This window comes from Corticium candelabrum, chromosome 18, assembly GCF_963422355.1.
Source record: "Corticium candelabrum chromosome 18, ooCorCand1.1, whole genome shotgun sequence".
Taxonomy (NCBI): Eukaryota; Metazoa; Porifera; class Homoscleromorpha; order Homosclerophorida; family Plakinidae; genus Corticium; species Corticium candelabrum.
The window spans coordinates 1,484,000-1,502,107 of record NC_085102.1 but is presented as its reverse complement, the minus strand read 5'-3'; the positions used below and the strand labels follow the sequence as shown (position 1 = coordinate 1,502,107).

The 18,108-nt window shown below is 40.9% G+C and overlaps 2 protein-coding genes across 2 annotated transcripts; both read left to right on the top strand.

Moving 5' to 3' along the window:
• Positions 1 to 1,731: 1,731 nt before the first annotated feature.
• Positions 1,732 to 5,614, top strand: LOC134194302 (uncharacterized). Its single transcript, XM_062663231.1, has 3 exons — positions 1,732 to 1,798; positions 2,871 to 3,032; positions 4,970 to 5,614. The coding sequence occupies exons 2-3, from the start codon at positions 2,883 to 2,885 to the stop codon at positions 5,444 to 5,446; spliced, it is 627 nt and encodes a 208-aa protein (XP_062519215.1). The 5' UTR covers positions 1,732 to 1,798; positions 2,871 to 2,882; the 3' UTR covers positions 5,447 to 5,614.
• Positions 5,615 to 16,820: 11,206 nt separating this feature from the next.
• LOC134194338 (collagen triple helix repeat-containing protein 1-like) lies at positions 16,821 to 17,467 on the top strand. The gene is made up of 2 exons (XM_062663265.1): positions 16,821 to 17,033; positions 17,102 to 17,467. Exons 1-2 carry the CDS (start codon positions 16,821 to 16,823, stop codon positions 17,465 to 17,467), a joined length of 579 nt encoding a protein of 192 aa, XP_062519249.1.
• The last annotated feature ends 641 nt before the right edge of the window (positions 17,468 to 18,108 follow it).

Below are 18,108 nucleotides of genomic sequence, written 5' to 3'. Positions count from 1 at the left end.
ACACACACACACACACACACACACACATCCTATAACGTTGTTGGAATTTGTTGCAGGAAATACAAGAATGCCCAACCATAACCTGATGGCAACTATTTCGTGCTGAATCATGCATGCAGGCGGCGATTTCTGTTTGGTGTTGCCCTTAATTAATTTACGTTAAGTCAACCAGGAACCAGCCTAGGGATAATCTATAGTATTGATCCTTGCTCTGTCTGTGATGCAACACCCCTAATTGTTTAAATCCTTTCTATATACCGTCAAAGTGCGACTGCAATAATTTTTGAGAAGAAACAGAAAGGTCGGAAAGGGTGGCTGGAAGGACAGTCGATAGCTGCTGACAAAGCCGATCTTTCTCACAACTCTCCCTGAATTTCAACTATATCTGACCAATATAAAAATAATCGAAGAAGCATTGATGACAATTAAGGTTTAGATTAATAGCCTAAATATCGATTGACATGTTAATGTACGAAGGTCACATATCAAAACAACCGGAGTACAAACAGATGTGGAGAGCTTTGCAATTGAATGACCGTTTACTGGCAGAAATTGTAGCGACCTTACTATTTCAAGTACGACAAGTAATCAAAATCGTTTTCAAAAATTAGCGACGGACGATTAAAACTGAATGACTTGCTGTTGTAATCTCGAAACTGTGATATTGTAATTTGTAGTAATTGGTACTGTCATGTATAAAACCCAGCTCTGGACCATAGAGGCCCTTGCCTAAAAATTATGAATTTGTTGTTATACCAAAAATGTACAGTTCCATAAAGCTGTCAGCAAATTACACAGATAAAACGATAGAATAGATATTAAGACATAAACTATTGTTTCACAATAGACTACATGTCTTCAGCTTATGATATTTCAATGTGCACAAAGAGAATGCAGAATACGTTCTTTGTAGCGATTTCCAAAGACGTGACATACAGGTAACGTACGTTGAAGACCACATCATTGCAACCATGCAGTGACCGATGAAGGAGCAGCAGCTGCTCTCGTTTTAACTTTTCACTCCCTTCTACAAACCATGTAGAACACTACCTCAGTTTTGAATCACGGTTACACATTCCAAGCTCTTTATTTATGACTTTCCTCAACGCTATATATATATATATATATATATATATATATATATATATATATATATATATATATATACAGTTTGACATGTAAATTACTTGTCAAAAGACCACAGATGATAAGCTGTCAATTCACAATTTTCTCCATGTTTTCTCTTTCTCGTCCAATCTTCTTGAAATTGCAGCAGCCATTAATTTAAAGGTTCATAATTGTTCTCTCCATCATTGCTTTCTACAGAAATAGCGTCATTACGAACGCTATTGAACAAAACTCCTACAGATGCGGAGCAGAATTAGTCACACGTAAACACTGTCCATCAAGCTAAAGACCTCGACTGCGCTAAGAAAGAGACCTCTTGAAGAAAACTACAACTCTAGACACTCTTCTTCACATTGAATTTCTTCTGCACAAAGTTCTCGCGCACAGGCAACATAGACTGAAGTCAGTCCCAAAACAGTTGGAGATATCAGTGCGATGTTATATGCTAATTATAGCTATGGATGGATGAAAGTCGAAAGCCCGGTCGTGTTCCTTGTTAGCACTTTGAATGCATGGTGTCGCTGAAGAGAAAATGAGTAGACGTTTCGCAATGGGCGAAAGGACAGAGGCTATTGGAGGTCGCAAAAGCAATCATGAAAGTACGAGAACTCAGGATCCGCGGCAGTACGTCGGGTGGTAGAGCACGAAATCGACGAAAAAGAACTAGAAGGTCAGTTTCATGTCTCTCTTTCTACTGTTCACTTTACTTTTGCCTGTCTTTTGTTGGGTTTGTCTCTGATCATGCGTGACCGTGCTGGTCTGGCTGTGGCTCGATTGCTTGTCTATTTGTGTATCTTCATGTCGTGTTTTCGATTGACTGTTCGTTTGACTTGCTCCCAGCCTGCAGTAAATGACTTACATTCTTATGCATAAATTGATAGCTTGCTCAATCAGATCAGTCTGGTTCGTGAGATTTCTTGTAAGTATCGAAAATAAATCTTGCCTCAGAGCTGCTGGTTTATAAATTAATTATGTCTTTCGCCCAGCGTACGCCAAAAGTTGGGCTACGCGAGACTATAAACATGGCGCTATAACTTCGCCTAATTAGCAATATAATCCAAAGCTCTGTCAGGACCACATCCCCAATATATAATGCATGGATAGCTGCTGTACGAAGTGTGCAAAATTTGTTCAGTCGTAAGTACCGAGCATGCATGTATTGTATCTAGCTCTCGGTCTCTAATTTGAAGACAGCTAACCTCTAGGAATTGGGGGAGCTAGATTTCCCAACGCTACGGAACACGCCCACTCCTTGTTGACGTAGACTGATGTTGTACTCATCCACTCTACATGCATACCCGTATACCCACGCTGTACATACGTATATAATTAAATTAAATTAGCTACATGCATATACACGTGTGCATGGAAACGCCCGGTTGAAACTAGAGGGATCAGGCAGAGCGTGGCCCAACAGGCGCGGCGTTACCCGTTTCGAGACAGAGAGCACAGTACACGAAGAAGCAGTGGCATAGGAAGCGTAGAGGCTGGGGCGGCCACGGCCGCCGCACTTTTCAGAAAGTGGCTTTCCGCCAGCTTTTCATTGCCGGTCACTTCCGTTGTTAGTTGTGCCGATTAAATACGTAATATATTTCAGTATGAATGCGAGCAAACTTAACGTGCTCTAGATTGCTTGCTGTACAGCGCACAGGCGCGTTCGTTACATGCACGTGATCACCGCCACGTGCCCTTGATTATAGACCATGCAATGTGTATAGTATAATCATTACTGTTTATCTCAGATCTGGCACAAGATGAGCATTGCAACAGAACACGGCAAACAAGTGGCAGACGAAGGATATGAATTGTTACCCAAGGAAGATGTTCCATCGGAAAGTGCTAATGGCAACACTTCTAGTGTTCCGAAACGTCAAATATCTGCCATCTTTACTGATATCTATGAGGTAACTCACACATACGCAGCGGACCGTCCGTGTCAACGTATACCTAGATTATAGCACAACACTCTGCACGTCTACTTGTCACAACGAGCGAATGGAACTCTTCTAACCCAATCGAGGCTTAGTAATAAGAAATTGCATGTTGTAGTACGCTGTTATTCGATGGGGCCGTGTACGTGGTCGATCGAGAGGGCCTTGCATTATTTTGGAATTTCTAGATCAGAGGGAAATCACTACTACATATGTAAACCGTGTGTGTGTGTGTGTGTGTGTGTGTGTGTGTGTGTGTGTGTGTGTGTGTGTGTGTGTGTGTGTGTGTGTGTGTGTGTGTGTGTAAGTGTAAGAGAGAGAGCTTGGTTTTGAAGGCTGCTGTTTTGTATTCATCACGAAATGAACACGAAACAGATTGGGACGCCAACCCATTGACCCACGTCGTGCCATTAGCAGGGCCTTAACCCAGTATCCAGGAATTACCAACGAGAAGGTTGCACGCCGTGGATTTTGTACCGAATGGTACTGAAAGGATGGTACCACCTCAATTGGATCACAATCAGGATGCAAAGAAATGGAAGATGGAGAATGGGCATCAGCTCAAGGTAGGACAGCTAGAAGCTTGATCTTCTTGTAATTGATGGTAAGCCTCTTGTGCAAGGGGCTTACCATCAATTACAAGAAGACCAAGCTTCTAGTGCAAGAAGCTTACCATCAATTACAAGAAGACCAAGCTTCTAGCTGTCCTACCTGGAGCTGATGCCCATTCTCCATCTTCCATTTCTTTGCATCCTGATTGTGATCCAATTGAGGTGGTACCATCCTTTCAGTACCTTGGAAGTTATCTTTCTAATAATTGCTCCATGGATGTTGAGATATCAACACGGATAACCAAAGCATCTCAATCATATGGGTCACTTAACCGCATCGTTTGGCACCAGAGGAAGATCAAGTCTAGTACCAAGCTGAACATCTTTGTCTCTGTAGTTCTTTCCATCCTTTTATATGGTTTGGAAACAGCAGTACTTCTGGAGCCGCAAATACATCGCTTACAGAGCTTTGTGATGCGAAGCCTCCGCTCCATCCTTGGAGTGTCCCTATGGGACGGGAAGAGAGACACCTCCATCAGAAAGATAGCCAACCTACAAAGAATCTCCACCATGCTAACACAGAGACGTCTTCGGTTATTGGGGCACATCTTGCGCATGGATGAATGTCCTCTGCCAAGGAAACTTTTGGTGTGTGCATCACCCAAGGTAGACGTTCAGTCGGAGGCCAGAGAATGAGATGGAACGATTTGGTACTGAGGGATTTAAGGAATTGCAATCTTGATGGGGTTTGGAGGATACTAGCAGAAGATAGGAATGAGTGGAGGAATCAGATCTGGGCTGCCACACAGGAAGTAAATTTCAAGAAGGAAGAACAAGAGAAATACCGCAAGGATGAGCAGAAACGTCGCCGCGAAGCAAGGCAAACGACATCAGAGTTTGCTTTACACTGCAGCTTTGATGGTTGTGGATTTACTGCTGTAAATCATGACGGCCTTGTAAACTACCAGAGACAGAAACATGGTCAGTCCCTGACTAGTCAATATGTCAGTACTGTCACCAAACATTCCGCCAACAAGGCCTTCACAATCACGAGCGTTTCTGCTGTCAGAGAACATCCATTCCTCCGATATAGCATATGGTGACCTTGGCCTGCATCGTTTCTCATTGAAATGAACGCAGCGTGAAGTGAAGTGTGTGTGTGTGTGTGTGTGTGTGTGTGTGTGTGTGTGTGTGTGTGTGTGTGTGTGTGAGCGTGTGTGTGTGTGTGTGTGTGTGTGTGTGTGTGTGTGTGTGTGTGTGTGTGTGTGTGTGTGTGTGTGTGTGTGTGTGTGTGTGTGTGTGTGTGTGTGTGTGTGTCTTCACCTTCTAATTTCAATAAATTGTTTTATCAATCGTCAGGACAAATCAACAACTACTGCACTTCAAAGTCAACTGCAAACAAGAAAGGAATTCGAATGGTTTCACTCACCAGGAGAAGCACAAACCAAGCGCAAAAAGCATCTCAACTCTCTCCTAACCGCGACCGCATATCCACTCTTCATGGCAATTCTCGTCACAGTCATCAAAGATGGACGTCACTACACATTCTACACTACCCTCATGCCTCTACTCTTCTTGAGTCTTGCACTACAAATAGCCATTGCAATTGCAATTGTCATTAGAAATGGTATGGTTCATATCAAGCATCCTCTGGACGTCGAGGCTGCAACTATGGTAAAGAGACGAAGTATTGCAAAACTAAAAGCTCGGTTTGACTTGTCTTTACAAATTGCCACGACGGTGTCTATTGCTCTCAATATGGCAGTTCACGCATTTTTCGCTGCTCGCGTGTTGGAAACAGATGGAAAGACATCAACAGGCAACGATACCAAGTAGCAACTATACAGCATACATTAACTAAACTGCATGTTAGTCTGTTAAAGACAGTGGAGATTAGGGGTTAAAGCATGATAATACATTTTCTATTGGCCGAGTAGATACAACACTGAGTAAACTTTCAGAGCTTGTCTGGGCTAATTTAATTAAAATATTGGCGCGGCACTGGCCAGGGCAAGCCAACACTTACATCACAGATTGCTGTTAGTGTACGAAAGATGGAATCAATGTAGAAACCCATAGAACATTCAAATACATGTATCATACATGAACGTATAATCAACATGCATGTAGTCGGTCTTTGTTAATAATTCATTTGGCTAAATATTTTCTACTAGAAAATTGTTAATTGAACTAATACAGTTATTAGAGGTCTCTGCATGTCCAGTCACATAATTATTATATCTGTCTTTGTTCTGGTATGCGTATAGTCGCGTGACGTTTGCAAAGCTACATCGCCGATGCACAATGGCAAGTCATAGTACGCACTGATACGCAATGACATTTGACTCTGTGCTCGCATACAACGGTTGCTTTCAAGTTTGAAAAGAGCTGGTAAACCAACTACAATCAAACGCGAAAGCAACCGTTGTATTGCGTTTTCTCAACGCTATCAGCGAAATTGGTTGGTTTCAATTGCAAAGAATTTGAGATAGCATGTAAGGTGGTTAAAACGTTTGACGGTATTCCGGTTGTTTGTCATCTACGGTATTCGTGTGGGTCTGCATTCGTGTTCGTCTGCGTTCTAGTTACAAGTACATATTAGCATGTTTCACTCCAAAGCTGTCACGTGACGACAATTGTTTCAGTCCTTTGTCGTCCTTACTACGTACTGTAGCAGAGTAGTAAATAATATATTAGGTTTTCAAAAAAGATCAATCACTGCATGGGAATATCTTTATATAAAGGAGAGACAATTTATAAAGCAATGCACATGCATTGCAAAGAGCAAGCAGATATTAGTCTCAGGCGAAATGTCCACATAACAAATTTATTGTTATTGTTAGTTATATCTAGGACTGGACTGCAACGCATTTCATAAAGGAAGCGGTCACAGTCGCAGCTGTTGTATTTCAGGATACCGAGGAAGTATACGTACCGTACCGACTCCTTCAAATCCGCTATGTCGACGTATAGAGCAGGTATTTAGGAATCTAATGAAGTTGCGTCAGAGGCATTTGATCTAGCTAGATACAGATGAAATTCGAAAGCCCGATCGTGCCTGTCCCTATGTCGTGCAGATTTCCAAAGCGATCTGGAAATTCTACAGTGCGTGTAACGTATGCTGGAAACTTGAGAGTTTACTGTTGCAGTCAATGTCTCGCTGGTATTTTACATTCTATAGAGGTGAATGCTTTTTGTCCCATGACCATTGAGGGTTTAGTACTTTCGACCAGAAAAGGAGACGACATTTACAGTCACAGGCAGATTGAACTGTGAGAATGTAGCGCATGCAGATCAAAGTAAAGTTGCATTTCACGTTGGAAACTGCGCTATATCAGTAGCGTAGCTAGGCATGAGGCAGTGAGGCAGTTGCCTCGGTAGGAAAAATGGGCGTGGCATAAAGACTTTTACCCGAACGTGCATGCGATACTCAAGCTATTGTTGACTCTACCAGTAGGGTCAGTATCTTGCGAGAGGTCGTTTTCGAAGATGAGAAGGCTTAAACATTGGTCAAGAACCACTATGGGAGAGAATAGGCTAAATGGGTTAGCTCTCATGTTTGTCCACAAGGATATGAAAATTAGCAGAGAAAATGTTCTGCAAAGATTTGATTCCACGAGACATAGAAGGATTGGACAGCTTCATCTGCCAACTGCTAACTAATCCAAGTGTAGTTTACTGTTTTTACCCTGTCAAATCAATTAAGCATAGCAATATGACAGCAATAGCCTTAGGTAGTGCATATCAATAAGGAATTAATATTAATAAAAAAATTAATATTAATATCAATTTGCCTCGGTAAGAAAAAAATCCTGGCTACGCCACTGTATATAGATGGAAAAGTACGACGTACGACGCTTACACAGGATAGATTTCTAAATCTCGCGTAATTATCGAAGAGACTCGACCTGTATAGCAAAAGTAAGATTTCCAAAATGATCAAATATTTGATCATAAAACAGAGACATAGAGAGTCAAGAGTACACTAGAAACTGCCAGAATGCGTATGTTGCACAAGGTTTGATAAAATGCGCAAAATTCACTTACCGTGATTGTTTCAATAATTTTCATATTGCGTAAATCAGCTGAAATCGTGTTAGTCGCTGTACTCTAATATTTAAAATGTATTGTACTTCATTTTTGTGTTGTTTCCACATCATATAAATAACTTACAGCTTCGTAATCGCTAAGTGCAACGTTCCCAAAAGTTAGATCTCCTTTCGTTGCTTCGTACAGCTAAAATATGTACATGATTGTTCGGCCGTCATAGCATGGAGTTAATAAGTTAATTAAAATAATAATATAGAAACCCTGCTGTCCATTCAAATTCCCGTGATATCGATGCCGATATTTAATTGGCGACGTTTACAAGCGAGCTCTTGACTGTTCTCGCCCTGAATGCTCTATGAGTGTGCATCACTGCAGCGATCTGCAGATGAAACAATGCCTGCACGACGTTTGAACATTTTGATATTTTGTGCCGGTGACACTAGAGAGTCAAACAGGCACCTTAGCAGTAAAGTGATATAAATGCATATTTTGCTGTATATAAACCAAAAATGCAAAAGACAAACCAAAGTAACAAGTGTCAATATATAAATCGTCAGTCACTTGAAACTTTTCTGTTTCTAGTTTTCAAGTAAACGTACGTACGTTTAGTAGTCTAATTAGAATTCAGTTTCTAAGGATCAAAGGTGACTTAATTTGTGGCATAAAAAAGCAAGTAGATATTATACAAGCTAAAGTTATGTAAAATCCTAACTAAAGTATTTACTCTAGCAAAATAACAATTTATTTATTTATCTATATAATTAGAACTTATTAATTGTATTTACCTGTTTGTTATTGTTTAAAACGACAAGGTAATAATATTTTCTAGTGGTATACAATTGTAAATAAGTGATTAGACATAAATTTAAATGTATTGCAGATAATACATAATTTTTAATTTAAAATTTTACCATTTAATTTTCCATTTTTAAAATTTAAGCAAAAACTTTAATTAAAATATAAAATAGAATAATTAAACATTCTAAGATGTCACTTTTAAAATAGACAAAAAATATTGAAAACGTACTCGTTAGTATCTCAACTGAAATCGGTAAAGTTGCTTCTTACTACAACAAATGCTTTTGCGATGACTCACGTCAGGTTGACAACTTTGTACGTACGCTTAGTTCACCAAAATGATACAAAGTCTCGTATTTGGTACCAGATACCGTTCAATCTTGTTAGATGCCTGGAACACTGTTGGGTCGTCATTTCCCGAACAGATCTAGATATTCTGTAAAGGTTTTGAGCATACGATGTCAACATGCACCTAGTGCTAAAATCAACTATGAAGACATGCTTGTGGCTTCCACCTAAGCTATCATTAATTAATCTACTAAAACTCTGAGTCTCTGCAGCGTGGAGATTGTATGCTTGCGTGAAGGTTGAAAATATAAAGAATTTCCTTATGTAGCAGTATCTTCATGGCTTTCTACGCAATCTAGAGTAAAACATGGTTCGAATTTCACAGTCAAAATAGGGTATTCCCCTCTGCCATTGAAAATCTGATTTAATTTTCTCATGATCAAGATGGTAGGATTATAACGGTCACCACTCTGTCACTCAACTTTGACGTTTTGTTAGCCTTTTGTCGTTACGTCCATGCATATATTTATAACCTGCCTACCATGCAGCTTGCAGCCACGTACGGCATCTAGTACAAAAGCAGTTCGCCCGTTTAGAATCATCGGTCGCTATGGCTGCACCTGTCCCCGACAGCTGCCTCTTGTTTCTCGACTCTGTGTAGATCCGACACAGCGTTCAATTCCACATTTTTACGTGATTTCACAACCTTCTAGGTGATGCTAACATATAAATTCCCAATTTAACCACGCTCCCGCGGAACAGTCTTATACTGTTAGTTCACAATGACGACCAGACACGACTCTTGTATCTGCATGGTATCATACCTTATAAAAATAAAATTTGATTCCGACGCTAAGAACGAAATAATTGTCTACGTATACGAAGCCTAGTGCAAGGTCTAGACGTTAGGTAAATATTCTTGATCCGTGACAATCAATGGAGTTGGCTCGTTCTAGCGAGAACGAAGCTCGACAAAATCTCTACCGCACCCTACTAGTAGAACAATAGCAAGTGCTATAACGTAGACGTGGAGTGCGGATAAGGAGAGGGCTGGGTACTCTAGTCCTGACAATCACGTACCTCTGTTTCGGATAGCCTCACCTACTGCGAAAGCACAGAAACAACCCGAATCTATTTGCTGTAGCAGCGTAATGTCAACATTTCAAAACAACCGTATGCCATGGACAGCGTCCAAGTGTTTCCTGCGCCTAGCCGCGATCGCTGTCACTGTTGATTGAAGTCACCCCCTATAGTTTCCGATGCCCGAAACATGTTGGGTCGTCGTTTCCCGAACAAATTTAGCTAAACATTCTGAAAAGATTTTGAGCATAGTATCTACTAAAATCAACTTGGAATTACTACCAATATACACCTCGCCAATTTAGCATTACGAGTATCCTCAGCATAGAGATCGTACGGTACCGTGTGATCTTCTAAGAAACAAAATTTTCCTGTTTAGCAGTATCGTAATTACTGGCTTGCTACGCAATCTAGAGATGGAATTCCGCTGTCAAATCTAGAGTATTCCCCTTTGCCATTGGATATAAATTTTCTTTTCCAGATGCATGTAGGATGTAGTCTCGCGTACCCAGCCACTCCCCTTTCATTAAATAAAGCCACACCCTCTAGTTTCATATGCGCAGAACCCGCTGGTTCGTCATTCCCCGAGCAAATCTAGACATTCCGTAAATAATTTTAGATAGAATCTCAACGTCTGATGCTAAAATCACTTTGAAGACATGCCTTTATATCTATAGTTCTAACCAATTTAATAATTATCCAAATATCATTACTGTCTGCAGCCTAGAGATCGTACGGTGCCGATGGAACATACTTGTATAAGAAAATTATTCTCTATTTAGCATCCTAGAGGCCTGCTCCCCAATCTAAAGAGGTTGGAATGCCACAGTCTGCTTTGGATATATCTAATTACCTTTTCTCGTATGAGATGGTAGGATTAGATTGTTCAACAATAGATACAAGCGTTTATGACTTTCCTTTGCTTCAGTAACAAACAGGAGTAACATGCGGCTATTTTTTAATTGGCGTTACACTGGTCTAGAAAGCCGAGGCGAGGTACCGTACGTATCTGCACCGTACATATATACGGTTCCGTACCGTATGATCTAGACTAGCTACTTGTTACACCTGTTCGTCACCGAAGTACAAAAGAAGTCGGAAACGCTTGCTCTATGATAGGAAATGCCGTATGAAAAGTAGAACAAATTAAACACGCATTCAATTTGACGTTCGGCTACAGCAGGGTGTTATCAATCTGCTATTTCTAACTCATGTCTCGTCACCATGGGTCCCGAACCTCGAAGACAACTCGCATCATCTGTCAAACTTTGACTTCTTGCCAAATATGGATAAATCATGCAAACATCGACTTGCAGCATTGGATAGAAAGGTGGACTTACGTCATTGTAATCGATATGATCCGGTACCAAATCTGTTAGAGTAAGATAACGTTTTCTAGTGGCCGTGCGTGCAGTCGTAAAGTGTTGGAATTGTTGCGGCTGTCATGGAGTTGTCGACGGCATGTGTACATACACTCCACAAGTTTTCGTTGTACGCCCTTGATGTCATCAATACGACTCCTCCGTGTTTATAGAAGATAATTCTATTTTCTTACCTTGACTTACTCGGTACCATATCAGAGAGGTCGCTAGTACGGCGTTACAATACTCTACCAAGTATGGTCAAACGATGGGTACCGTTACTACACAAGATACACGGAATGATGTCATACACAATGACATCATACAGGAAGTGGCAGACTTCCAATGTTATATATATGACGCAAAGTCTTACTTCTTTTATCTACAACTGTGAGACAAGAGAAGCAACATGGTCAAGTTCTGTCTTTTGGTTTGCTTTCTTCTCTTTGGCGTTGAACTCGTCATGTCCATAGCAGAGGAAAAGGTAATATATGAGTTGGAGTTCTACATTCTAATCTATTGCATTGAATGCATTATTATTGTATTAGACTGATGGTTGTGCTGGAGTTCCCGGTATTCCTGGTTTGCACGGCACTCCTGGGCGAGACGGTAGAGACGGAGCTAAAGGAGACAAAGGAGAAACGGGGAAGGGAGAAAAAGGAGAGACAGGAGACGTTGGAAGAATGGGGGAGAAGGGAGAGGCGGGGCCACAAGGTTCTGTCGGTCCCAAAGGAAACAGCGGGAAAGTGGGAGCACGTGGCTTAGTGGGAGTAAAAGGAATGAAAGGAGTCGATGGATCTAAAGGATCGAAAGGAGAACAAGGGACAGCAGTTAAAGTCAACTGGAAACAATGCGTGTGGAACAGAGAAGACGGCAAAGACAACGGAGTTATTCAGGTTTACCTTAATTAACAGTTTCATTTCCTAATAGAATATCTCAAAAAGTGTAAAATGTTTGTATTCAGGAGTGCAGATTTACAAAACGATCTGGAAATTCTGCACTGCGTGTAGCGTACGCTGGAAACTTGAGAGTTTACTGTGGTAGTCACTCTGTCTGTTGTTCTCGCTGGTATTTTACATTCAATGGAGGTGAATGTTCTGGTCCCATGACCATTGAGGGTCTTGTATTTTCTAACAGAAAGGGAGACAGTGTTCATCGTCACAGGCAGATTGAGGGCTACTGTGAGAACATACCAGCAGGTCAGATCAAAGTTGCATTTCACGTTGGAAACTGCGCTAGATGGATCGGTACGATATACGACGCTTACACAGGATGGATGTCTACATCTCGCATAATTATTGAAGAGACTTCTCCTGCACAGTAAGAGTGAGACTTCGAAATAATAATCAACTGGTGATCGTAAAGCATAGAGGTAAAAGCGCCGAGAGTGTGCTAGAAACTGCTAGGACGCGAATATTGCACATGGATTGATAAATTACCCAAAATTCACTTGAAACGTGTCTCAACTTGTATAAGTGTGAAACAGAAATTCGTGTTGATAGTCGCTGTTAAATATCTAAACAGTATAATAGTGCATTTCTGTGTTGTTTCTGCATCATAAACATCCAGTACGTAGATTGCAGCTTCGTTAATCGCTAAGTAAAACGTTCGCAAAATGTTTGAGATGCTTTCGTTGCTTCTTATAGCTAAAATATTCACGTAATTTTTCGGCGACCCTTGCATGGAGTTAAACCCTTCAACTCCGCACGATATCGGTGCCGATATTTGATCAGCTACGCTTTCAAACGAACTCGTGGCATTCTCGCCCTGAATGTTACGCAGACGCAGATTTTTTATGAAAAGTAACGTGGTGAAAGTTGACATTTTGCATCTCTGGTACGCAGCGTACTCGCTATACCTTCCACGTTCGGAAACAAAGTTCTTTCGAGAATAAATGATGTCTACAAGGTATTTATTTCAACTTTACGATTAACGTAATACAGAGATCTGAGAAGTATGTTGTGTGACTTTCTTGTAAGTAAATCACGGGTTAGCCTTTAGAGCTTGTGAATGGATGAGAGATCTCGCCCATTCACAAATTCCTGAAACCCCTACTGAGACCTTAAGCAACTGAAGTAAAACAACGTGCCCAACTTACCGGTTCCCGGGTTCTCACTTCGGTTTCACGTTCTTCCGTTTAGCACTCGCGCGTATAGACTGGTGATTGGGCTGCTGATTGGGGGTATGGCCGTCGTGTCCTCCGTGGTTAATACGCCTATGACTGACTGACTAGGTGGGGGGGGGGGGGGTTAAGACTGGACAGGAACATAATCGCTTGCGTTGTGCATAGAGATATAAGACCGTGCGTCACTCCAATGATCTGCAGATGAAGTGATGTCTCTGAGTAGCGTGTAAGCATTCTGGTACTTTGTCAGTTTGACAGTCAAACAGGCACATATACTTTAAAGTGATATTATGTATAGATGCCTATGTTACTGCATGTAAGCACAAAACGCAAAAGACAAACCAAAGTATTAACAAGTGTCAATATATGTCGCCAAACACTTGAAAATTTTCTGTAGTTTTGTTTTCAAGTAAGTGTACCTTTAGTAGTCTAGTAAAGTCCATAATAAACTTAAGAATCAAAGGTAACGTAATCTGTAGCATGCATTTGGGCTTGGTATCTTTTTTGAGTTCACTGTCATCCTCAAGGTCTTATTCATCTTGAATAAAACATAAACGTACTGGCAGATTTAGCAAACGTTCCAAACAATAAAGTCCAAAAATCTATAGAATGATAGATATTCTGTTTTACATTTTAGTCTTCAAGCATTTCTTGCCCTATGTGGACAGCAGTCCATATGCATCCTCAGTAAACTAGCCGTTATCTACCCTACTACAGAAAAGGGTACAGACAGGCTTACTATTTGTTTGAGACCCTACTCCATCCGGTCATACAGCATATTTGAGCACAACTAATAATGGAGCACGGTCTTTTATTCCCGGATAAACGATTTCTGAAGTCTAGTTACTGTAGCCATAAGTTATGTAAAATGCTAAATAAAAGTATTTACTTTTGAAAACAATAATAATGTAATTACTTAATTATACAGTTAAAGTTTTAGAAATTGAGGTTTATTGCTTGTTAGCATCTAGAAAGACAAAATATTATTTTCTATTGATATGCAATTGTAAATTAGTGATTAGACTACAAATTTTCATGTACATTACATAATTTAAATTTTAAATTTAACCATTTAGTTTTTGTAAATTTACCTTCAAACAACAGAACAAATGTAAATATAAAATAAAATATTTAAAAATTTGCGATGTGAATTTTAAATTAAATGGAAAATATTGAAAATCTACTGACTAATATCTCAACTCAAGTTGCTTCTAAGTTACTGTAATGAATGTTTTGGGATGACTAACGTTCGGTTGACTACAGTGTACGGTTAGTTCACAACGACAACGAGATACGACTACTGCATCTGAATGGTATCAGATACCTTATAAAAATAAAATTTGATTCCGACGCTAAAACGAAATAATTGTCTACGTATACGAAGTCTAGTGCAATGTCTAGACGTTAGGTAAATATTCTTGATCCGTGACAATCAATGGAGTTGGCTCGCTCTAGCGAGAACGAGACTCGACAAACCTCTTCCACTCCTTCATAGCAGTACTAAAAGGACGTGCTAAAACGTACACGTGGAGTGTGGGTGAGGAGAGGGCAGGGTACTCAAGCCCTGACAATCACGTACCTCTGTTTCCGATAGCCTCACCTACTGCGAAAGCACAGACACAACCCGAATCTATTTGCTGCAGTAGCCTAGTGTACGTCTCATCTTTCAAAACAATCTTTTGCCATGGGCAGCGTCGAAGTGTTTCCTGCGCGTAGCGGCGATCGTTGTTACTGTTGAAGTCACGCCCTCTAGTTTCCGATGTCGGGAAAACGCCGGGTCGTCATTTCCAGAGCAAATTTAGCTAAACATTCTTTAGAGATTTTGAACATAGAATCTGTTAAAATCATCTTTGAATTAACACATTCTTCTATGAATATACATCTCGCCAATTTAGCACTCCAAGTATCCTGAGCATAGAGATCGCGCGGTACCGTGTGTTCTTTTTGGGAACAAAATTTCCCTGTTTAGCAGTATCTTAATTAATGGCTTGCTACGTAATCTAGAGATGGAATTCCACTGTCAAAACTAGGGCATTCCCTCTGCCAATGGATATAAATTTCCTTTTCCAGATGCATGTAGGATTTAGTCTCGCGTACCCAGCCACTCCCCTTTCAATGAGTAAAGCCACACCCTTTAGTTTCATATGCGCGGAACACGCTGGTTCTTCATTTCCCGAGCAAATCTAGACATTCTGTAAAGAACTTTAGATAGAATCTCAACGATCGTACGGTGCCGATGGAACATACTTGTATAAGAGAAATATTCTCTATTTAACATCCTAGTGGCCTGCTATACACAATCTAAAAAGGTTGGACTGTCACAGTCTGCTATTGGATATATCTAGGATTAGCTTGTTCCACAATTCAAACAAGCGTTTATGACTTTCTTTTGCTTCAGTAACAAACAGGAGTAACATGCGGCTATTTTGTAATTGGCGCTACACTGGTCTAGAAAGCCGAGGCGAGGTACCGTATGTATCAGCACCGTATACATATATACGGCTATGTACCGTATGATCTAGACTAACATATTACTCATGTATGTCACCGAAGTACAAGAGAAGTCGGAAACGCTTGCTTTATAGGAAATGCTATATGAAAAGTAGAACAAACTAAACACTCACTCAATTGACATTGGGCTACAGCAGGGTGTTATCAATCTGTTATTTCTAACTCATGACTCGTCACCGTGGGTCCCGAACTTCGAAGACAACTCGCATCGGCTGTCTAACTTCGACTTCTTGCCAAATATGGATAAACCATGCAAACGTCGACACGCAGCATTCGATAGAAATGTAAACTTACGTCGTCGCTAATCGATATGATCCGGTACCAAATCTGTTAGAGTAAGATAACGTTTTCTAATGGCCGCGCGTGCAGTCACAAAGTGTTGGAATTGCTGTGACTGTCATGGAGTTGTCGACGGCATGTGTACATACACTCCACAAGTTTTCGTTGTACGCCCTTGATGTCATCAATACGACTCCTCCGTGTTTATAGAAGATAATTCTATTTTCTTACCTTGACTTACTCGGTACCAACTCAGAGAGGTCGCTAGTACGGCGTTACAATACTCTACCAAGTATGGTCAAACGATGGGTACCGTTACTACACAAGATACACGGAATGATGTCATGCAGTGACAACATACAGGAAGCGGCAGACTTCCAATGTTATATAAATGACGCAAAGTCTTACTTCTTTTATCTACAACTGTGAGACAAGAGAAGCAACATGGTCAAGTTCTGTCTTTTGGTTTGCTTTCTTCTCTTTGGCGTTGAACTCGTCATGTCCACAGCACAGAAAATGGTAATATATGAGTTGGAGTTGTACATTCTAATCTATTGCATTGAATGCATTATTATTGTATTAGACTGATGGTTGTGCTGGAGTTCCCGGTATTCCTGGTTTGCACGGCACTCCTGGACGAGACGGTAGAGACGGAGCTAAAGGAGACAAAGGAGAAACGGGCAGAGGAGAAAAAGGAGAGACAGGAGACGTCGGAAGAATGGGGGAGAAGGGAGAGGCGGGGCCACAAGGTTCTGTCGGTCCCAAAGGAAACAGCGGGAAAGTGGGAGCACGTGGCTTAGTGGGAGCAAAAGGAATGAAAGGAGTCGATGGATCTAAAGGATCGAAAGGAGACCAAGGGGCAGCAGTTAAAGTCAACTGGAAACAATGCGTGTGGGACAGAGAAGACAGCAAAGACAACGGAGTTATTCAGGTTTACCTTAATTAACAGTTTCATTTCCTAATAGAATATCTCAAAAATTGTAAAATGTTTGTATTCAGGAGTGCAGATTTACAAAACGATCTGGAAATTCTGCACTGCGTGTAGCGTACGCTGGAAACTTGAGAGTTTACTGTGGCAGTCACTCTGCTTGTTGTTCTCGCTGGTATTTTACATTCAATGGAGGTGAATGTTCTGGTCCCATGACCATTGAGGGTCTTGTATATTCTAACAGAAAGGGAGACAGTGTTCATCGTCACAGGCAGATTGAGGGCTACTGTGAGAACATACCAGCAGGTCAGATCAAAGTTGCATTTCACGTTGGAAAGTGCGCTAGATGGACCGGTACCCTATACGACGCTCACACAGGATGGGACTCTACATCTCGGATAATTATCGAAGAGACTTCTCCTGCACAGCAAGAGTAAGACTTGATCGCAAAACAGACTTCAAGAGTCAAAAGAGTACTAGACAGTGCCAGAACGCGTAGATACAGCACATGTATTGCTAGATAGCGCAAAATGGACTTACTTAGCGCAAAAATACTGCAGGGGCGTACGCAGAGGGGGTTCGAGGGGGTTCGGACGAACCCCCTCTAGGCGGTAGGTAATGGCGGAATTCGAATTAGGCAATGCCGCATGAGCGCAACTACACAGCACCATTACATATGGGGACAGCAGAAGACACAACGAGACTCCCGATTTTGGATACATTGAAATTATCTGTAAAAAATAATATAAATCTATAAAGTAGTACAGCACTTAACTTTTCGGCAACTTAGTTACGAACCCCCTCTAGAGAAATCCTGCGTACGCCCCTGTACTGTATTGAATTTTTGTGTTGTTTCCGCATTACAAAAATAAATTGCAGCTTCATTAATCGCTAAGTGCAACATTGCCAACAGTTCGAGCTCTTTCGTTGCTCCGTATAGCTAAAATAAGCTCGTAATTATTCAGCGATTCTTGCATGGAGTTAGTAAGTTAATTAATATAATGATATAAAGACCTTACTGTCCATTCGACTCCGCATGATTCGGTGCAGATATTTGATCGGCGACGTTTTCAAGCGA

Excerpts from the sequence above, each read along its gene's own strand:
- LOC134194302 (XM_062663231.1), top strand. The coding sequence starts at position 2,883 with ATGAGCATTGCAACAGAACACGGCAAACAAGTGGCAGACGAAGGATAT. Across the intron at positions 3,033-4,969 it reads TCTTTACTGATATCTATGAG|GACAAATCAACAACTACTGC; the intron begins GTAACTCACACA and ends ATCAATCGTCAG.
- LOC134194338 (XM_062663265.1), top strand. The coding sequence starts at position 16,821 with ATGGGGGAGAAGGGAGAGGCGGGGCCACAAGGTTCTGTCGGTCCCAAA. Across the intron at positions 17,034-17,101 it reads AAGACAACGGAGTTATTCAG|GAGTGCAGATTTACAAAACG; the intron begins GTTTACCTTAAT and ends GTTTGTATTCAG.